This window comes from Rhinoderma darwinii, unplaced genomic scaffold (genome assembly GCF_050947455.1).
Source record: "Rhinoderma darwinii isolate aRhiDar2 unplaced genomic scaffold, aRhiDar2.hap1 Scaffold_3959, whole genome shotgun sequence".
Classification (NCBI taxonomy): domain Eukaryota; kingdom Metazoa; phylum Chordata; class Amphibia; order Anura; family Rhinodermatidae; genus Rhinoderma; species Rhinoderma darwinii.
The window spans coordinates 9,115-33,106 of NW_027463569.1; the positions used below are offsets into that span (position 1 = coordinate 9,115).

Sequence of the window (23,992 nt, forward strand, 5' to 3'; positions counted from 1 at the left end):
AGTTTTCTTTAAAGAAATTATGGGGTTCTCAGTAACTTATTTCAGCATCTTGTGTTCTGCTCTCAGGCTGATCTTACGGAGACAGACTGGCCTGGACCAATTGGCAGTTGTCTGAAATCTCCACATGTAGATGGTTTTCTGGACAGTGGAATGATTGACATCTAATATTTTGGCCATCTTCCCGTTCCTGAATTATAGACATCCATAACCTTTCTGAAGGCCTCAGAGCATTCTGGCATGGTGATACCACACATTTCAATAACAAAGGGCAAACCAAATGTCAAAGGTTTAAATGAGACACATTCCTCCTAGATCCTCTCTAAGGCTGTAATCACACTTGCAGCTTTTTTAGCCAAATCCAAGAGTGTATTAAAAAGACATGTAAAATATAAATGAAGGAATGAGTCAAACTCCAGGTCACAAATAGTAGTGTTTCAGAAATGTCTGCTGCTGTCCCATTTATTTGAATGGGGCTTTCTAGTATCCATGTGCATGCTGCAGAAACAACCCTGTATGGAATGGTTTTCAGTTTCACAAATTTCTGCTACAAATCTTTCCCAGAAGTGAATCTTACCTGAGGGTAAGAACAAATGAAATCGCCAGCCGCAACAATACTTACATAAGTGACGAATGTGTACACGATGTAGCAGGTAAATACTGTGGTATTACCAGAAAAATCATGTATCCATTCGCCACCGCATATGTGCGTGATTTCGTGCTCCACACCTGATTCTAATTGTAGGTGTTTAAGGTAGTGATAATACACTTCTGATATTTACAAAAAAAATAAAAAATCTTTTGCATTTTTTTTTTCTAACTGCAAAGTTAATTTGTTAGTGTTTTTTTGTTCAATTCCATCACCTATATCTTGTTATACTGTTTTAATGAAAGTCAAATATAAAAATGTCCATTTATTTTAAAAACAAAAACTCACATTGTCCTTACTGTCACTCTGGATTCTCCTGAACATCAAAACGACTTTTCCACTGTGTGACTTCTCTGATGAGCCCCAAGTTTGCCTATACTATTAAAACATTTCCCACATTCTGAACATGAACATGGCTTTTCCCCATGTGACTTCTCTCATGTTTAACAAGACGTGATTCATCTATAAAACATTTCCTGCATTCTGAACATGAATACGGTTTCTCTCCTGTGTGAATTCTCTCATGAATAACAAGACTTGATTTATCTGTATAACATTTCCCACATTCTGAACATGAATAAGGCTTCTCTCCTGTGTGAGTTCTCTGATGATCCCTAAGTTTGTCTTTAGTAGCAAAACATTTTCCACATTCTGAACATGAATGTGGCTTCTCTCCTGTGTGAATTCTTCCATGTCTAACAAGACTTGAACTATCTTTAAAACATTTCCCACATTCTGAACATGAATATGGCTTCTCTCCTGTGTGAATTCTCACATGTTTAGCAAGACTTGATTTTTGTGTAAAACATTTCCCACATTCTGAACATGAGTATGGCTTCTCCCCTGTGTGAATTCTCTCATGTCTAACAAGATCTGATATTTGTGAAAAACATTTCTCACATAGTGGACATGTAAAACAAGATGTGATTTATCTGTAAAAATTTTCCCACATTCTGAGCATGAATACAGCTTACCTCCCGCGTTAATTCTTCTGTTTGTAAAATGACGAGAACATTTTGTGAACGGTTTACAACATTGAAACCTTTTACCCACTCTTTGACCTGTACTTGTTGCAACTATCTGTGGTTGGTCAGGAGAAGATTCCTCATGATTAGTGGAATTATGTAACAGATCTGTACTTTGAAGTCCTGGCTGTACATTAAGGGTAATGAGGTTTTCTCCTGAAGACTGCTGCATGATCTCTTCATCTTCTACTTTATAATTAATCGATAACATGAAGTTTCCCTCAGAATTCGTACTGGGAATTTCTGTAAGGATTAAAAATGTATTGTGTGATTTTGTTACAAAACACAAAAGTTGACACAAAGTTGACACATGTATGACGTTCATATTAGGCTGGAAACACACATGCATTCTTTTGAGCCAAAGCCAGAAGTGGATCAAGCAGGAGGGAGAAGTTTAAGCAAAGACCTTTGAATCAATACCTGGCTTCAGTTAAAAAAACCTGCCTCAAAAGCTATATGTGTTGTGATGATGCATTTTGTGTGGTTTATTGTGAGCCCTCAGGGATGCATTTTGTAATCAGGTACCACAGGTCGCGCAGCCATAAGACATAAAGTGTCCTCATTGTCCAGTCCCCACAGGGGATCATCAGGAGGCACCACCATCACTCAGCTAGTGTGCAGAGCAGCAAACCAAGCAGATCCAATTACCTCCCCCACCTGTGTTCTCATCCTTGCTGTGGCAGACAATAGTTGGACAATACACATAATACGGTAGTACAAAAGACCACAACTCACATACAGACAGTAGAAATACAAACTAAAGTCATTATAACAAATGATGGTGACTAGAAACTGCCAAGATGTTCCTCCCCCTGAGGGGTATATAAGGGCTTGACGTGGGGAAGAGAGGGATCTCCTGGATGTAGACTTTAATGAGAGCTGAAGCTGATGCCAGCGCTCTGAGGAGTTTCCTGTATTTACCTGATTTTGTGGACTGTGTGCTGTCCCTGCGTGAAGGGCGACCTGGTCTGTCAGCATTGGATACAATAAATCCTGTTGGAGTTGCCCTGTCTTCACTGGCTCTGTTGATCGTATATTAACCTAACGAACCCCATGACAACTGGTGTCAGAAGCGGGATCAACAGAGCGCAGCCCCATGGAGAACCACCCAGCGAATGAGTTCCGTAACTGGACCGTCCTTAGTCTCCAAGAACGAGCCCGAGAACTTGGACTGAACTACCAGTGACTATCTAAAAAGCCATTAATTGATCTACTGGTGAGTGCTAGCCAGATCACCTCCTCCCAGGTGGCTAATGGACATGCTCCAGAGACAGGGGCTCTTACCACTAAGAGCCAATGGTTGGTGTGGTAAGAGGAGGAAATGGCAGATCTGGGACCAGTCGTTACTCCGGAGTAATAGTTGGAAGCTGCTCGCATGGCAAAAAACAGAGACAAGCTGCAATGGAGGCTGAAAGAGGCTAGAATATTACCTGGGGTGAGAACCAGAGAATCCAGGAACCTTTACGGGTCACCCAGAAGTACTTCAAGACATTTTATGAGGTAACTGGGGATGTGGAAGGGTTTTTCTAGGACTTTGAACATCAGAGCGCCCTGCTGGATGTACCCACCTCTGATTGGATGCGTTTTTTAGTGGGGCTCCTTGAAGGTGGAGCCGCAGAAGCATACCGGACCCTAGACGCACAGTGGAACCGGGACTAAAACATTGTGAAACAAACTATTTTGTATTACTATGTAGTCATGCCAGACTCACATCGGGCCCAATTCTGAGACCTTCCCTGTACTACTGGAGGATCTTTTAGGATGTATGCCCATAAAATGTCCCAGGCGTGTCGGAGATGGCTGGAAGTGGATTCACTGTGGAAGATATTCTGCATGGGTTCCAGTTTTAAGCCAAGTGCCCCCAGGAAATACGGAAATGGTTCCGGGAATGGGAGCCATCAACATTGAATAGAGCTGCAGCCCTGGCTGATGAGGCACTAACCATCAAACCTCAGTGGAGGAGTCTGCTGGACAATAAACCTCAGCCGAACCCAGCCCCCCGGGCACCTCCTGTCATATATGCCCCTCAACCCATCCGCAGGCCGATGACAACCAGGCCAAACAATCCGGGGACCCCACAATTCTGACCACGATATGGAAGGTTCTCAGAAAGTAAATGTTATAGGTGGGGTCAGCCGGGCCCTTTACAGTCCAGGTGCCCCTCAAGAAATCGAAGGGAGCTCCGATCTTTTCCCCCTCGCCCTCGGCATCTTGTGCACTCCATCCTGCCTGAGGAAGAGTTACCACCACCCCCACCAGAGTGGACTGCTGAACCCTGCACCATGGAGACACCCTCTGGCATGTATAGCATTCAACCCCTTACGCAAAGTTACCCAGAGCAAAGGCAGCGCCATCTGCAGGATGACACTGGGGCATTCCTGACCATTGCTGACCCCCGTGTTGTTCGGCCAGAGGCAATCGATCAAGGCCCAGGAATACCCATCGAACTTGTAGGGTGTACTCGCAAATATATCCAGAAGGCTGCTGTACATTTGAATTATGGTTACAGGGAAAGACTCTGGATTGGTGTTATGGGGGGACTCCTTGTGGATGTTCTCCTTGGGAATGACATTGGGGAATTACAGTGCCATTTTGTGGGAGCCGTCACCCGACACCAAGCTGCCCAAGCACAGAGAGTTTCGGAATTGACTGTGGAGCAGCCTCCAGGACCCCCAACCGAACTGGTAAGAGCTGCATCAACTGATTCTACATTGGGGGACTTTTGGGACCGAGAAGAGTTTAGGCAAGAAATAGAAGATGATCCGACCTTGGCAGCTATTAAACTAAGGGCAGAAACTGGGCAGGAGGGAAAGAATGGGGATAGGATCACCAGAGATAAGGGATTGTATTATCGTTTAGTAGAGGCCCGGGGTGGGATCATCCCTGAAGTGACTACCAAGCAACTCATTGTCCCTCAAAAGTATAGGCTGCAACTACTCCAACTGGCTCATGACATCCCCTTATTGAGACATAAAGGTAGGAAACGGACAGAGAAAAGACTCACCCACAACTTTTACTGGCCTGGCATTTCGCAATCGATAGTTCAATACTGCCGTACCTGTGATTTGTGCCAATGGATGCGACATCCAGGCGCCCGTCACAAGGTACCCATGCAACCCCTGCCAATCATTGAGGAGCCATTTCAGCTTTTAGCTGTAGATATAATAGGAACTCTAGTGCACCCCAGCAGAACAGGGAAACAGTATATCCTGACGGTGATGGATTATGCCACCGGTATCCTGAGGCCGTGGCTCTGTCCAGCATTACAGCCATAAAGGTAGCAGAGGCTCTTGTTACCGTCTTCACCCGAGTAGGATTTCCCAGTGAAATACTATCAGATCAAGGGATCCAGTTCACGTCAGACTTGGTCCAGTTCCTGCGGCGTCCGAGCCATTCGCACCACCCCATACCACCCCGAACCAATGGACTGTGTGAACATTTTAATGGAACCCTAAAAATTTGCTACGTGCCTTTGCAGACACTGAACGGGACTGGGAGCAATACCTGCCACATCTCCTGTTTGCCTACCCAAGAGTCAACTGGATTTTCCCCTTTCGAACTGCTCTATGGTCGAAGGGTCCGTGGGGTCCTCACCCTTCTAAAGGAATACTGGGAGGGAGATATCACCGACACTGGAGTACCTGTCATTCCTTATGTTCTGGAATTTTGAGAACGCCTTACCCGACTAGTGACCTTGGCTAAAGAACGCCTGCAAGGGGCCCAGTATAGCCAGAAGACCTGGTATGATCGGAAAGCAAGGACCCGTGAATTTATTGAAGGGCAACAAGTGCTCATGATTATCGCTGCCCCTGCCAACAAGCTTCAAGCAACATGGGATGGCCCTTACCGAGTTATCCGAAAATGTAATGACACTAATTACGTCATTGCCATGAACCCTAGTGGCCGGCGACAAGAGACTGTCCACATCAACATGCTGAAAGATTACCACGACCGGTCCCTACCTGTTTTGGCCATTTGCTATCCCCCTAGTGATAAGGAAGGAGATAACTCCCTCCCGGACTTTCTATATCTGGCTCGAGCTGGGGGTACTCTGGACCAAGTGCCCCTGGGACCCCATCTGTTGAATATCCAAAAGGGTGATATTCTCGGCTTGCTGGGACCGAGGGCTTCCGTGTTTTCCTCAGCGCCGGACGGACAACACTCACTAACCACCACGTGGAAACTCCAGGACAACGCCCGATCCAGCAGGCCCGCTACCGAGTTCCTGAGGCCGTTCGGGACATGATCAAGAATGAACTGGCGGACATGAAACAACTTGGGATTATTAGGCCATCTCAGAGCCCCTGGGCCTCCCCTCTGATACTGGTTCCCAAAAAGGATGGCACAACGCGATTCTGCGTAGATTACCGGAGCCTAAATGATGCCACCAAATGTGACGAGTACCCTATGCCCCAGATTGATGATCTGTTGGATCGGCTGGCCAGTGTTTAATTTGTAACTACATAAGACTTGAGCAAGGGGTACTGGCAGATACCCCTAAAAGAGGACACCCGGAAGCGATCTGCATTTATTACCCCCTTTGGACTCTTGAGTTCCTGGGAATGCCCTTTGGGATGAAAAATGCCCCAGCAACCTTCCAAAGATCGGTAGACCGGCTGTTAGAACAATGTCAGGACTTTGCCTGTGCATACTTGGATGATATTGCCATTTTCAGCACATCATGGGAGGAACATCTTAAACACTTAGGCATAGTGTTAGACCATGTTCTTGCAGCAGGACTGACAATTCGCCCTGATAAATGCCAGTTGGGTATGGCTGAGGTGCAATATCTGGGGCACAGAGTAGGAGGGGGAACCTAAGACCTGAGCCTGCCAAGGTGGAAGCCATTAGCAACTGGCCTACCTCTAAAAATAAGAAACAAGTACTGGCCTTTTTGAGGACCGCCAGTTACTACCGAAAATGAGTTTCCGATTTCAGTTCCCTGGCAATGCCCCTAAATGACCTGACCCGCAAAAACATGCCTAGTATGGTGAAGTGGACACCTGCCTGTGAGGAAGCCTTTATAGCATTAAAGACGGCTCTCACCACTGCCCCTGTCTTGGCCGCACCAGACTACAAGCACAGGTTCCTTGTGCAGACAGATGCATCCACCTACGGTATTGGAGCAGTTCTTAGCCAGATAAACGCGGCTGGGCTTGAACATCCAGTTGCTTTCATCAGTCGTAAACTACTAGATCGGGAAGTTGCCTGTGCCACTATTGAAAGACAGTGCCCTGCCATCGTATGGGCTCTCAAAATTACAGCCATACCTTTATGACAGAGACTTTACAATTGTAACGGATCACAATCCCCTCACATGGCTGAACCGAGGGTCAGGGGACAATGGACGATTACTGCGGTGGAGCCTGTCCTTACAACCTTACAGCTTCTCCATCCAATACAAACGGGGAAGCCAACACCAAAATGCTGATGGACTGTCCCTACAAGAAGAGCCATAGACCCCCCCCCCCCCCGTGCTGATCGAGGAACCCGGCAACTGTTGGGAATTATTTTGCGGTCGTACAATGAACTATCAAAAGTAGATCAGTGTGCACTACGAAAAAAACACCCCGATCACCTAATTATATATATACATACGTATATATATATATATATATATATATATATATATACATATATATATACAAACGAGGAAATAGACGCAGCACTCCAAAAGTAGTTGCAAAGATAGTGGTTTATTCACCCATGTACAGAAATAGCTACGTTTCAGTCCTCTCAGCAGGACCTTTGTCAAGCTTGACAAAGGTCCTGCTGAGAGGACTGAAACGTAGCTATTTCTGTACATGGGTGAATAAACCACTATATTTGCAACTACTTTTGGAGTGCTGCGTCTATTTCCTCGTTTGTGTATCCAATTCAGGACCGTGTGGATGACGGTCAAGAAGTGCAACTTTTTTCTACCTAATATATATATATATATATATATATATATATATATATATATATATATATATTATATAATAGATTAAGGTTAGGATTTAGGGCTGTAATAGCAGTACTAGCTGTAAGGCTAGATCAGGGCTTTATTAGGGTTAGGGCTTTATTTTATTTTTACGTCTGTTATAAAAAACAAAAACGAAACAAGCAAAACAAAAAAAAAGAAAAAAAAAAGTTTTAAGCTGGGTACCCACAGGGGCGGATACGCTACGTAAAAATCACGCAGCGTGTCCAACCTAGAACCCGCAGTATATTTAGTCCCAAAATCGCACTACATTGTGGTGCAGTTTTTCTAACGGAATATTCGCTGCGGAAAAAAGCCGTTCATACTTACACCCTCCCTCCTCTGATGTCCGCTCCAGCCTCCCTGGATGACATTGCAAGAACTGTGATGCTGCAGCCTGTGATTGGCTGCAGGGGTCATATGGGACGCAACGTCATCCCAGGAGGAAGGAGGGCATTTTGGGTAAGTATGTTTTTTTTTTCCGGAAGTGCGATCTTTACGATTACGCCGCAAAACTTGGCTTTCTGTTGCGGGTTTTGAATCCTCATTGAATTGAATGGGAATACTCGCAATGGAAAATCAACAATAACTCAGAATAATTTGACATGCTGCGGAATTAAATTCTGCACCGCAGGTAAATTTATTGACGTTTACACTGCAGGTTTTTTTCCGCAGCGTGGGCATGAGATTTGGTAAATCTCACCTACTTTGCTGCTACTGAAAATGCTGCGGAATTTCCGCTACGTGTAGGAACTCGGCCTTAGTGTTATTCTTAGGCTTACTTTAGGTTATATTAGGACGTATAGAGCTTGTGTATGTACCCACACATAATGTCTCAGAGAATGTACCGTGCGGAGCAAGCCTCACTATGCTTCGACAGTTCTGAGAGACCGACACCGCTTCAGAAGCGGAACCTTTTTCCGACAGTGGCGATTCCAATTCTACCACTGGACCCCATAGCCCTATGGTGGTAGATACAGCCGTCGCTGTCGAGGTGTCAAGTGCAGGGCTGAGTGTTGCAGTCCCTCCTGCAATGTGGGATCCCGCACTATAGTTTTCTCCCCAAGTACCCCAAATGGAAGCGACTCCAGGAATTAATGTCGATGTTGCAAATATTACAGCCTATGATTTTTTTTATTTATACGTATGTGATACAGTCCTACAATTAATTGTCCAGCAGACTAATCTTTATGCTATTTAATTTGTTCTGCAAAAGTCTGCATCTATTTACTTAAGAATGTGGAATGGCACAAGTGTCCCAGAAATTAAAATATTTTTAGGCATTACTCTCAATTTGGGTTTGGTTAAAAAAACAAAAACATCTGTCCGGTCCTACTGGACTTCTAGTGCTGTCCACGCTATCCCTGTATTTGTAGCAGTGATGTCCAGAAACCGCTATGAAGCCCTAATGCGGTTCATGTATTTTACCAATAATTCCCAAGTCCCCCCAAGAAGTGACCCAGGCTGTGATTGGCTTAATAAATTAATGCCATTAATCGCCCTTCTAAGGGATTTATCTGTAGATGAATCACTTATGAGCTTTAAAGGCCGTATTTCTTTTTGTCAATTCATCCCCTCCAAACGAGCCAGATATGGGGTAAAAATGAAACAAATTTATTGGGGGTGTAGATCTTTCAGACCAGGTGCTTCAACCTTACCCGGTGAAGAAAAAATATGCCTAGTACAAAAAGGTGCCAATCTCCTTAATTCAGATTACTACGTATAACAGTTTTGTTCTTTTTAAAAAGGCCTAAGTAACGCTCACTTTTTTTCAGTACCAGGAGCAGGAGTTTTGATTCCACTATACCTGCGAGTCTGAATATGTGCGCAGACTTTCAGAGCGCCACTTTTTACACCCCGTCCCTTTCACCGAGACCCAAAAATATCTCCAAAAAAGGTGCCGGGTATGTAGTAAGCAGGGAAGGAGTAGGGATACCCGCTTTTACTCCCCATGTGTCTATCAAAACCAGGCCTTTGAAACTACCCCTCTTTCAAAACCAGATCACACAGATTACAATTACTAATATTAACACAAAAAAAAAAAAGGGGGTGTGGGTCTTTTTAGGGAGTCGATTTATTTATATTTTCTTTTTAGTTTGTGGGATTTCCAAGTAGGGAGGATTTCTTTTGGGAAAGGTCATAGAGCATATTTTTTCAGACCTTGAAACAAATTTTACTCTTTATGATTTTATTTATTTGTGGGTGATCAAGTCCTGGAATTACATTTTCCAGTACAAAATCCCACTGCTATCAATGGACCCCCAATGTCCCTGAACTAAATTTTTTGGGGGGAATTACATTATTAACCCCTTAAGGACGCATTTTTGAAATCTGACATATTTCACTTTATGTGGTAATAACGTCGGAATGCTTAAACCTATCCAAGCGATTCTGAGATTGTTTTCTCGTGACACATTGGGCTTTATGTTAGTGGCAAAATTTGGACGATATATTCAGTGTTTATTGGTGAAAAATTGCAAAATTTAGAGAAAATTTATAAAAAATAGCATTTTTCAAAATATAAATGCATCTGCTTGTAAAACAGACAGTTATACCACCCAAAATAGTTACTAGCTCACATTTCCCATATGTCTACTTTAGATTGGCATAGTTTTTTGAACATTCTTTTATTTTTCTTGGACGTTACAAGGCTTAGAACATAAACAGCAATTTCTCATATTTTTAAGAAAATTTCAAAAGCCCTTTTTTAAGGTACCTGTTCAGTTCCGAAGTGGCTTTGAGAGGCCTATGTATTAGAAACCCCCATAAAACACCCCATTTTGAAAACTAGACTCATCAAAGTATTCAAAACAGCATTTAGAAAGTTTATTTAACCCTTCAGGCATTTCACAGAAATTCAAGAAAAGTAGAGGTGAAATTTGCAAATTAAATTTTTCTTGCTGAATTTCAATTGTATAAAAAAAAATTCTGTAACACAGAAGGTTTTACCAGAAAAACAATACTAAATATGTTTTTGCCAGATTCTGCAGTTTTTAGAAATGTCCCACATGTGTCTCTAGTGCGCTCGTGGACTGAAACACAAGCCCCAGAAGCAAAGAAGCGCCTAGTGCATTTTGAGGCCTCTTTTTTATTAGAATATATTTTAGGCAGCATGCCAGGTTTGAAGAGGTGTTGAGGTGCCAAAACAGTAGGAATCCCAAAAAAGTGACCCCATTTCGGAAACTAAACCCCTCAAGGAATTCATTTATGGTTGTTGTTACCATTTTGACCCCACAGTTTTTACACAGCACGTATTTGAATTGGGCTATGAAATTAAAAAAATGTAATTTTTTCCAATAAGATGTCATTTTTTATCAAAATTTCTTATTTTCACAGGGAACAAAATACCCCATTTTGTTGCCCAATTTGTCCTGAGTGCAGCAATACCCCATTTGTGGTGATAAACTGCCGTTTGGGCCCATGGGTGGCCTTAGAAGGGAAGGAGCGCTGTGTGTTCTTTGGAGTGCAGATTTTGTTGGATTGGTTTTCGGGTGCCATGTCGCTTTTGCAGAGCCCCAGAGGTATCAAAGCAATGAAAACCCACCAGAAGTGACCCCATTTTGGAAACTACACCCCTCAAGGAATTAATTGATGGGTATTGTGACCATTAAGACCCCATAGTTTCTTCACAGAACTTATTTGAATTGGGCTGGGAATTTAAAAAAAATATATATTTTCCAATAATATGTAGTTTTAGCTAAAAATTTCTTATTTTCACAAGAAATAAAACACTCCATTTTGTTGCCCAATTTGTCCTGAGTGCAGCAATACCCCATTTGTGGTGCTAAACTGCCCTTTGGGCCCATAGGGGGGCTTAGAAGGAAAGGAGCACTATTTGTTCTTTGGAGTCCAGATTTTGCTGGATTGGTTTTCGGGTGCCATGTCGCATTTGCAGAGCCCCAGAGATATCAAAGCAATGAAAACCCACCAGAAGTGACCCCATTTCGGAAACTACACCCCTCAAGGAATTAATTTATGGTTGTTGTTACCATTTTGACCCCACAGTTTTTACACAGCACGTATTTGAATTGGGCTGTGAAATGAAAAAAAAATACATTTTTTCCAATAAGATGTCATTTTTCATCAACATTTCTTATTTTCACAAGGAACAAAATACCCCATTTTGTTGCCCAATTTGTCCTGAGTGCAGCAATAACCCATTTGTGGTGATAAACTGCCGTTTGGGCCCATGGGTGGCCTCAGAAGGGAAGGAGCGCTGTGTGTTCTTTGGAGTGCAGATTTTGCTGGATTGGTTTTCGGGTGCAATGTCGCATTTGCAGAGCCCCAGAGGTATCAAAGCAATGGAAACCCACCAGAAGTGACCCCATTTTGGAAACTACACCCCTCAAGGAATTAATTGATGGGTAATGTGACCATTTAGACCCCATAGTTTCTTCACAGAACTTATTTGAATTGGGCTGGGAATTTAAAAAAAATATATATTTTCCAATAATATGTAGTTTTAGCTAAAAATTTCTTATTTTCACAAGAAATAAAACACTCCATTTTGTTGCCCAATTTGTCCTGAGTGCAGCAATACCCCATTTGTGGTGCTAAACTGCCGTTTGGGCCCATAGGGGGGCTTAGAAGGAAAGGAGCACTATTTGTTCTTTGGAGTCCAGATTTTGCTGGATTGGTTTTCGGGTGCCATGTCGCATTTGCAGAGCCCCAGAGGTATCAAAGCAATGGAAACCCACCAGAAGTGACCCCATTTTGGAAACTACCCCCTCAAGGAATTCATTTATTGGGGTTGTGACCATTTTGACCCCATAGTTTTTTCACATAACTTATTTGAATTGGGCTGGGAATTCAAACAAAATTTATTTTTTCCAATAATATGTAGTTTTGGCTGAAAATTTCTTATTTTCACAAGAAATAAAATACCCCATTTTGTTGCCCAATTTGTCCTGAGTGCGGCAATGCCCAATTTGTGGTGATAAACTGACGTTTGGGACCATGGGAGGGCTCAGAAGGAAAGGACCACCATTTGGCCTACTGGGGATTTTCTGGTGCGAAGTCATGTATGCAGAAGCCCCTGAGGTAACAGTACAGTTGAAACCTCCAAGAAGTGACCCCATTTTAAAAACTACACCCCTTAAGGCATTCATTTAGAGGTGTAGTGAGCATTTTGACCGGAGACATACACCCTATAAACTGTAATGTGTGTTCCCACGGGTATGGCAATACCCTACATGTGGCTGTTATCAGCTGCCTGGGCATGCAGCAGGGCTCAGAGGGGAAAGGGGGGATAAGCTGTGCGGAGTGCATCAGGGTAAGTAAAACTGGGGTAGATTAAAAATCAAGGGATGTGTAATGACAAGGTAGGGAGACAGACAGGTGAGCCCTAATCTACCCGCCACTCAGTCCCTGCCTACTTGCAACGACCCGTCCTAAGCGACAGGGTACAACTGGGCGACGGTCCCTACGCTCAGTAAGTGCAAGACAGACAAAACAGACAGGGGTACACAGAAGATAGGGAAACGGGGCAGCTGCCCACGGAGACACCGTGAGCAACAAGAGTGGTGAACGAGCCGAGTCAAACAAGGAGTGAGCAAGGTACAAAACGCTGAGCAGGAGAGTTGTCAGAAAGCCAAGGTCAATAACAAGCAGAGGATCAGTAGTACAAGCAGCAGCAGCAGCAAGCCAGGAAACAAGCATAGAAGAATCACAGGCAAAGGAGGAACAGGAAAGGCAGCTATAAATAGACAGTGGGCGGGAACTAGCTCCGTCTGGCCAGGCTGTGATAGGCTCTCCCACTCCTAAGCCTGACATCCTGAGTGGTGGAAGATGGAGTCAGTCTCACAGACATAGGAGCAGGTGCAGACTGATTGCCCACGGGCGTCGACACAGAACCTGTGTCTGGCAAATCCTTTACAGGATGTATGATAAATTTTGAAGCACTCTTTCATATGGAGCCTTAGTTTTTCGGGACACGTGTCACATTGATATATTGTGTCCTTCCTTATCCCCCTCTTATAGCAGACTTTGTACCTATTTTCACTTTTTCCTTTCTTGCCAGTTTGGGGAACTTCTCCTGGAAAGTGTTGCCCTGGTATGATGCGTGTGGCCATGCTTCCAGAAGTACTGGGTGCCCCCCCCCTTCTTGGTCCCTAAAAATTAGTTTCTTGATAACCACCTCTTGAAATTTTAGGAAAGTTCCCCTCTGGCCTGTACATCGACGTAACACGTACACATTGTACAATGCCATCTGTATGATGTGCACGGCCAGCTTCTTATACCACACCGCATGGCGCTGTAGGGCTTCAGGGCTTGATCTAACAAGTCCACCCCTCCCATGTACCTACTGTAGTCCAGGATGCAGTCTGGTTTAGGGGTCTTTGTACTGGTACCTCGTACAGGTACATGGGTACTGGTGTGACATCTCTCTTGTCCTTGTACTTGACACACAATATGTTGCTGCTAGATTGTGCCCTGCTCTCACCCCCTCTGAGTGTTTGCCCAAGCAGAGTCTTAGGGAGGCCTCTCAGATTTCTTCTAGCGGTGCCGCATGACTTCTGGAAGCGAGGCAGTTGAAGAGAGGGACGCTGGTATAAAAATTATCCAGGTAGAGGTGGTAACCCTGGTCTAGCAGTGGGTGCACCAAATCCCACACAATTTTTGCATTAACTCCCAGTAAGGGGGGGGAGGGCATTCTGGGGGCTGAATACTGGTGTCCTTCCCTTCATATATCCTAAATTTGTAGGTATACCCTGATGCACTCTCGCACCGCTTATACATCTTCACGCCATACCTTGCCCTCTTACTCGGCAGGTACTCGCGGAATTGAAGCCTCCCTTTAAAATGTACCAAGGACTCCTCAATAGAAATACACTTCTCGGGGGTGTATGCTTGGGAAAACCGGACACTGACACGGTCTAATAGGGGTCTCCGTTTATACAAACGGGCAAAACTGGGTTCGTCTTGGAGTAGGCCATGCTCATCAGGAGAAGCAAATTATTGCCTTATTTTTTTTTTTTTTTTAGGTTCCACTTCATTTCTGAAGTTGCTTTGAGGGGCCCATATATTAGACACCCCTATGAAACACCCCATTTTAGAAACTAGACCCCTCAAAGTATTCACAACAGCATTTAGAAAGTTTATGAACCCTTTAGGTGTTTCACAGGAATTTAGAGCAAAGTAGAGGTGAAATTTACATATTTATTTTTGTCAGAAAATCCTTTTTATGCAATTTTTTTTCTATAACACAAAAGGTTTTACCAGAGAAACGCAACTCAAAATGTATTGCCCAGATTCTGCAGTTTTGAGAAATATCCCACATGTGGCTCTAGTGCGGTAATGGACTGAAGCACCGGCCTCAGAAGCAAAGGAAGACCTAGTGGATTTTGAGGCCTCCTTTTTATTAGGCACCATGTCCGGTTTGAAGAGGTCTTGTGGTGCCAAAACAGTGGAAACCCCCCAAAAGTGACCCCATTTTGGAAACTAGACCCCTTGAGGAATTCATTGCAGTTTTCATGGGGTGCATGCGGCTGTTTGATCAGTTTTTATTCTAATTTTTTTACAGCGTTCACCGTGCGCTATAAATGACACATTGACTTTATTCTGCGGGGCGATACGATTACGGTGACACCAGATGTTTATAGGTTTTTTATGTATTATGGCGTTTGCACAATAAAATACGTTTTGGAAAAAATCATTCCCTTTTTGTGTTACCTTATTCTAAGAGCCAGAACTTTTTTATTTTTCCATCAAGAAAGCCGTGCGAGGACTTATTTTTTGCGTAACGAACTGTAGTTTCGATCAGGAGCATTTTTAGGTACATGCGACTTTTTGATCTCTTTTTATTCCATTTTTTGGGATGTGAAGTGACCAAACAATTGTGATTGTGGTACGGTCTATTATTATTTTCATTTACGGCGTTCACCGCGCGCAATAAATAACTAAATAATTTTGTAGTTCAGGCCGTTACGGACGCGGCGATACCAATTATGTATAGTTTATTTGTTTGTTTATATATTTTTATTAATAATAAAGGACTGATAAGGGAAAAAGGGGGGATTTTTACTTTTAATACTTTTAAAACTTTTATTTTCTTATTTTTACACATCTTTTTTTTACTTTATTACTTTGTCCCACTAGGGGACTTGAGGGCAGGAGGCCCTGATCGCTATTCTAATACACTGCACTACATGCGTAGTGCAGTGTATTAGAACTGTCAGCTACTCACTGACAGCAAGCATAGTGGGTCCTGACTTCGTCAGGACCCACTAGGCTTCCGTCGATGGCATAGCCGGACGCCATTATAAGTGCCCTATCTCCTATATAAGTAAAGAGGCTCTGTCACCACATTATAAGTGTCCTATCTCCTATATAAGTAAAGAGGCTCTGTCACCACATTATAAGTGTCCTATCTCCTATATAAGTAAAGAGACTCTGTCACCACATTATAAGTGTCCTATCTCCTATATAAGTAAAGAGGCTCTGTCTCCACATTATAAGTGTCCTATCTCCTATATAAGTAAAGAGACTCTGTCACCACATTATAAGTGCCCTATCTCCCATATAAGTAAAGAGGCTCTGTCACCACATTATAAGTGTCCTATCTCCTATATAAGTAAAGAGGCTCTGTCACCACATTATAAGTGCCCTATCTCCTATATAAGTAAAGAGGCTCTGTCACCACATTATAAGTGTCCTATCTCCTATATAAGTAAAGAGACTCTGTCACCACATTATAAGTGTCCTATCTCCTATATAAGTAAAGAGACTCTGTCACCACATTATAAGTGTCCTATCTCCTATATAAGTAAAGAGGCTCTGTCACCACATTATAAGTGTCCTATCTCTTATATAAGTAAAGAGGCTCTGTCACCACATTATAAGTGTCCTATCTCCTATATAAGTAAAGAGGCTCTGTCACCACATTATAAGTGCCCTATCTCCTATATAAGTAAAGAGGCTCTGTCACCACATTATAAGTGTCCTATCTCCTATATAAGTAAAGAGGCTCTGTCACCACATTATAAGTGTCCTATCTCCTATATAAGTAAAGAGACTCTGTCACCACATTATAAGTGCCCTATCTCCCATATAAGTAAAGAGACTGTCACCACATTATAAGTGCCCTATCTCCTATATAGGTAAAGAGACTCTGTCACCACATTATAAGTGCCCTATCTCCTATATAAGTAAAGAGGCTCTGTCACCACATTATAAGTGTCCTATCTCCTATATAAGTAAAGAGGCTGTCACCACATTATAAGTGTCCTATCTCCTATATAAGTAAAGAGGCTCTGTCACCACATTATAAGTGCCCTATCTCCTATATAAGTAAAGAGGCTCTGTCACCACATTATAAGTGTCCTATCTCCTATATAAGTAAAGAGACTCTGTCACCACATTATAAGTGTCCTATCTCCTATATAAGTAAAGAGGCTCTGTCACCACATTATAAGTGCCCTATCTCCTATATAAGTAAAGAGGCTCTGTCACCACATTATAAGTGTCCTATCTCCTATATAAGTAAAGAGGCTCTGTCACCACATTATAAGTGCCCTATCTCCTATATAAGTAAAGAGACTCTGTCACCACATTATAAGTGTCCTATCTCCTATATAAGTAAAGAGGCTCTGTCACCACATTATAAGTGCGCTATCTCCTATATAAGTAAAGAGACTCTGTCACCACATTATAAGTGTCCTATCTCCTATATAAGTAAAGAGGCTCTGTCACCACATTATAAGTGCCCTATCTCCTATATAAGTAAAGAGGCTCTGTCACCACATTATAAGTGTCCTATCTCCTATATAAGTAAAGAGACTCTGTCACCACATTATAAGTGTCCTATCTCCTATATAAGTAAAGAGACTCTGTCACCACATTATAAGTGTCCTATCTCCTATATAAGTAAAGAGGCTCTGTCACCACATTATAAGTGTCCTATCTCCTATATAAGTAAAGAGGCTCTGTCACCACATTATAAGTGTCCTATCTCCTATATAAGTAAAGAGACTCTGTCACCACATTATAAGTGTCCTATCTCCCATATAAGTAAAGAGGCTCTGTCACCACATTATAAGTGCCCTATCTCCTATATAAGTAAAGAGGCTCTGTCACCACATTATAAGTGCTCTATCTCCTATATAAGTAAAGAGACTGTCACCACATTATAAGTGCCCTATCTCCTATATAAGTAAAGAGGCTCTGTCACCACATTATAAGTGTCCTATCTCCTATATAAGTAAAGAGACTGTCACCACATTATAAGTGCCCTATCTCCTATATAAGTAAAGAGGCTCTGTCACCACATTATAAGTGTCCTATCTCCTATATAAGTAAAGAGACTCTGTCACCACATTATAAGTGCCCTATCTCCTATATAAGTAAAGAGGCTGTCACCACATTATAAGTGTCCTATCTCCTATATAAGTAAAGAGGCTCTGTCACCACATTATAAGTGTCCTATCTCCTATATAAGTAAAGAGGCTCTGTCACCACATTATAAGTGCCCTATCTCCCATATAAGTAAAGAGGCTCTGTCACCACGTTATAAGTGTCCTATCTCCTATATAAGTAAAGAGGCTGTCACCACATTATAAGTGTCCTATCTCCTATATAAGTAAAGAGGCTCTGTCACCACATTATAAGTGCCCTATCTCCTATATAAGTAAAGAGGCTCTGTCTCCACATTATAAGTGTCCTATCTCCTATATAAGTAAAGAGGCTCTGTCTCCACATTATAAGTGTCCTATCTCCTATATAAGTAAAGAGGCTGTCACCACATTATAAGTGTCCCATCTCCTATATAAGTAAAGAGGCTCTGTCACCACATTATAAGTGTCCTATCTCCTATATAAGTAAAGAGGCTCTGTCACCACATTATAAGTGCCCTATCTCCTATATAAGTAAAGAGGCTCTGTCACCTCATTATAAGTGCCCTATCTCCTATATAAGTAAAGAGGCTCTGTCACCACATTATAAGTGTCCTATCTCCTATATAAGTAAAGAGGCTCTGTCTCCACATTATAAGTGTCCTATCTCCTATATAAGTAAAGAGGCTCTGTCACCACATTATAAGTGTCCTATCTCCTATATAAGTAAAGAGGCTCTGTCACCACATTATAAGTGTCCTATCTCCTATATAAGTAAAGAGGCTGTCACCACATTATAAGTGCCCTATCTCCTATATAAGTAAAGAGGCTCTGTCACCACATTATAAGTGCCCTATCTCCTATATAAGTAAAGAGGCTCTGTCACCACATTATAAGTGTCCTATCTCCTATATAAGTAAAGAGGCTCTGTCACCACATTATAAGTGCCCTATCTCCTATATAAGTAAAGAGGCTCTGTCACCACATTATACGCGTCCTATCTCCTATATAAGTAAAGAGACTCTGTCACCACATTATAAGTGTCCTATCTCCTATATAAGTAAAGAGACTCTGTCACCTCATTATAAGTGTCCTATCTCCTATATAAGTAAAGAGGCTCTGTCACCTCATTATAAGTGCCCTATCTCCTATATAAGTAAAGAGACTCTGTCACCACATTATAAGTGTCCTATCTCCTATATAAGTAAAGAAGCTCTGTCACCACATTATAAGTGCCCTATCTCCTATATAAGTAAAGAGGCTCTGTCTCCACATTATAAGTGCCCTATCTCCTATATAAGTAATGAGACTCTGTCACCACATTATAAGTGTCCTATCTCCTATATAAGTAAAGAGGCTCTGTCACCACATTATAAGTGTCCTATCTCCTATATAAGTAATGAGACTCTGTCACCACATTAGAAGTGTCCTATCTCCTATATCAGTAAAGAGGCTCTGTCACCACATTATAAGTGCCCTATCTCCTATATAAGTAAAGAGGCTCTGTCACCACATTATAAGTGTCCTATCTCCTATATAAGTAAAGAGGCTCTGTCACCACATTATAAGTGCCCTATCTCCTATATAAGTAAAGAGGCTCTGTCACCACATTATAAGTGCCCTATCTCCTATATAAGTAAAGAGGCTCTGTCACCACATTAGAAGTGTCCTATCTCCTATATAAGTAAAGAGGCTCTGTCACCACATTATAAGTGTCCTATCTCCTATATAAGTAAAGAGGCTCTGTCACCACATTATAAGTGTCCTATCTCCTATATAAGTAAAGAGGCTCTGTCACCACATTATAAGTGTCCTATCTCCTATATAAGTAAAGAGGCTGTCACCACATTATAAGTGTCCTATCTCCTATATAAGTAAAGAGGCTCTGTCACCACATTATAAGTGTCCTATCTCCTATATAAGTAATGAGAGTCTGTCACCACATTATAAGTGTCCTATCTCCTATATAAGTAATGAGACTCTGTCACCACATTATAAGTGTCCTAGCTCCTATATAAGTAAAGATGCTCTGTCACCACATTATAAGTGTCCTATCTCCTATATAAGTAATGAGAGTCTGTCACCACATTATAAGTGTCCTATCTCCTATATAAGTAATGAGACTCTGTCACCACATTATAAGTGCCCTATCTCCTATATAAGTAAAGAGACTCTGTCACCACATTATAAGTGCCCTATCTCCTATATAAGTAAAGAGGCTCTGTCACCACATTATAAGTGCCCTATCTTCTATATAAGTAAAGAGGCTCTGTCACCACATTATAAGTGTCCTATCTCCTATATAAGTAAAGAGACTCTGTCACCACATTATAAGTGTCCTATCTCCTATATAAGTAAAGAGGCTGTCACCACATTATAAGTGTCCTATCTCCTATATAAGTAAAGAGACTCTGTCACCACATTATAAGTGCCCTATCTCCTATATAAGTAAAGAGGCTCTGTCACCACATTATAAGTGCCCTATCTCCTATATAAGTAAAGAGGCTGTCACCACATTATAAGTGTCCTATCTCCTATATAAGTAAAGAGGCTCTGTCACCACATTATAAGTGTCCTATCTCCTATATAAGTAAAGAGACTCTGTCACCACATTATAAGTGTCCTATCTCCTATATAAGTAAAGAGGCTCTGTCACCACATTATAAGTGCCCTATCTCCTATATAAGTAAAGAGGCTCTGTCACCACATTATAAGTGCCCTATCTCCTATATAAGTAAAGAGGCTGTCACCACATTATAAGTGTCCTATCTCCTATATAAGTAAAGAGGCTCTGTCACCACATTATAAGTGTCCTATCTCCTATATAAGTAAAGAGGCTCTGTCACCACATTATAAGTGTCCTATCTCCTATATAAGTAAAGAGGCTCTGTCACCACATTATAAGTGTCCTATCTCCTATATAAGTAAAGAGGCTCTGTCACCACATTATAAGTGTCCTATCTCCCATATAAGTAAAGAGGCTCTGTCACCACATTATAACTGCCCTATCTCCTATATAAGTAAAGAGGCTCTGTCTCCACATTATAAGTGCCCTATCTCCTATATAAGTAAAGAGGCTCTGTCACCTCATTATAAGTGTCCTATCTCCTATATAAGTAAAGAGGCTCTGTCACCACATTATAAGTGCCCTATCTCCTATATAAGTAAAGAGGCTCTGTCACTACATTATAAGTGCCCTATCTCCTATATAAGTAAAGAGGCTCTGTCTCCACATTATAAGTGCCCTATCTCCTATATAAGTAAAGAGGCTCTGTCACTACATTATAAGTGCCCTATCTCCTATATAAGTAAAGAGGCTCTGTCTCCACATTATAAGTGCCCTATCTCCTATATAAGTAAAGAGGCTGTCACCACATTATAAATGTCCTATCTCCTATATAAGTAAAGAGACTCTGTCACCACATTATAAGTGTCCTATCTCCTATATAAGTAAAGAGGCTCTGTCACCACATTATAAGTGTCCTATCTCCTATATAAGTAAAGAGGCTCTGTCTCCACATTATAAGTGTCCTATCTCCTATATAAGTAAAGAGGCTCTGTCTCCACATTATAAGTGTCCTATCTCCTATATAAGTAAAGAGGCTCTGTCACTACATTATAAGTGCCCTATCTCCTATATAAGTAAAGAGGCTCTGTCTCCACATTATAAGTGCCCTATCTCCTATATAAGTAAAGAGCCTCTGTCACCACATTATAAGTGTCCTATCTCCTATATAAGTAAAGAGGCTCTGTCACCACATTATAAGTGTCCTATCTCCTATATAAGTAAAGAGGCTCTGTCACCACATTATAAGTGTCCTATCTCCTATATAAGTAAAGAGGCTCTGTCACCACATTATAAGTGTCCTATCTCCTATATAAGTAAAGAGGCTCTGTCACCACATTATAAGTGCCCTATCTCCTATATAAGTAAAGAGGCTCTGTCACCACATTATAAGTGTCCTATCTCCTATATAAGTAAAGAGGCTCTGTCACCACATTATAAGTGTCCTATCTCCTATATAAGTAAAGAGGCTCTGTCACCACATTATAAGTGTCCTATCTCCTATATAAGTAAAGAGACTCTGTCACCACATTATAAGTGCCCTATCTCCTATATAAGTAAAGAGGCTCTGTCACCACATTATAAGTGTCCTATCTCCTATATAAGTAAAGAGGCTCTGTCACCACATTATAAGTGCCCTATCTCCTATATAAGTAAAGAGGCTCTGTCACCACATTATAAGTGTCCTATCTCCTATATAAGTAAAGAGGCTCTGTCACCACATTATAAGTGTCCTATCTCCTATATAAGTAAAGAGGCTCTGTCACCACATTATAAGTGTCCTATCTCCTATATAAGTAAAGAGACTCTGTCACCACATTATAAGTGCCCTATCTCCTATATAAGTAAAGAGGCTCTGTCACCACATTATAAGTGTCCTATCTCCTATATAAGTAAAGAGGCTCTGTCACCACATTATAAGTGCCCTATCTCCTATATAAGTAAAGAGGCTCTGTCACCACGTTATAAGTGCCCTATCTCCTATATAAGTAAAGAGGCTGTCACCACACTATAAGTGCCCTATCTCCTATATAAGTAATGAGACTCTGTCACCACATTATAAGTGTCCTATCTCCTATATAAGTAAAGAGGCTGTCACCACATTATAAGTGCCCTATCTCCTATATAAGTAAAGAGGCTCTGTCACCACATTATAAGTGTCCTATCTCCTATATAAGTAAAGAGGCTCTGTCACCACATTATAAGTGTCCTGTTTCCTATATAAGTAAAGAGACTCTGTCACCACATTATAAGTGCCCTATCTCCTATATAAGTAAAGAGGCTCTGTCACCACGTTATAAGTGCCCTATCTCCTATATAAGTAAAGAGGCTGTCACCACATTATAAGTGTCCTATCTCCTATATAAGTAAAGAGACTCTGTCACCACATTATAAGTGCCCTATCTCCTATATAAGTAAAGAGGCTCTGTCACCACATTATAAGTGTCCTATCTCCTATATAAGTAAAGAGGCTCTGTCACCACATTATAAGTGCCCTATCTCCTATATAAGTAAAGAGGCTCTGTCACCACATTATAAGTGTCCTATCTCCTATATAAGTAAAGAGGCTCTGTCACCACACTATAAGTGTCCTATCTCCTATATAAGTAAAGAGACTTTGTCACCACATTATAAGTGCCCTATCTCCTATATAAGTAAAGAGGCTGTCACCACATTATAAGTGCCCTATCTCCTATATAAGTAAAGAGGCTCTGTCACCACATTATAAGTGTCCTATCTCCTATATAAGTAAAGAGACTCTGTCACCACATTATAAGTGCCCTATCTCCTATATAAGTAAAGAGACTCTGTCACCACATTATAAGTGTCCTATCTCCTATATAAGTAAAGAGGCTGTCACCACATTATAAGTGCCCTATCTCCTATATAAGTAAAGAGGCTCTGTCACCACATTATAAGTGCCCTATCTCCTATATAAGTAATGAGACTCTGTCACCACATTATAAGTGTCCTATCTCCTATATAAGTAAAGAGGCTCTGTCACCACATTATAAGTGTCCTATCTCCTATATAAGTAAAGAGACTCTGTCACCACATTATAAGTGCCCTATCTCCTATATAAGTAAAGAGACTCTGTCACCACATTATAAGTGTCCTATCTCCTATATAAGTAAAGAGGCTCTGTCACCACATTATAAGTGCCCTATCTCCTATATAAGTAAAGAGGCTCTGTCACCACATTATAAGTGTCCTATCTCCTATATAAGTAAAGAGGCTCTGTCACCACATTATAAGTGTCCTATCTCCTATATAAGTAAAGAGACTCTGTCACCACATTATAAGTGTCCTATCTCCCATATAAGTAAAGAGACTCTGTCACCACATTATAAGTGTCCTATCTCCTATATAAGTAAAGAGACTCTGTCACCACATTATAAGTGCCCTATCTCCTATATAAGTAAAGAGGCTCTGTCACCACATTATAAGTGCCCTATCTCCTATATA

The 23,992-nt window shown here is 41.6% G+C and overlaps 1 protein-coding gene across 1 annotated transcript in view; it reads right to left on the minus strand.

Annotated features, from left to right (window-relative positions):
• Positions 1 to 866: 866 nt before the first annotated feature.
• Positions 867 to 23,992, minus strand: part of LOC142708481 (uncharacterized) — a 72,466-nt gene continuing 49,340 nt past the window's right edge. The window contains exon 6 of the mRNA XM_075848407.1: positions 867 to 1,914. Coding sequence (XP_075704522.1) covers positions 1,418 to 1,914 — 497 coding nt within the window. The 3' untranslated portion in view covers positions 867 to 1,417. The remainder of the gene's footprint in view (positions 1,915 to 23,992) is intronic.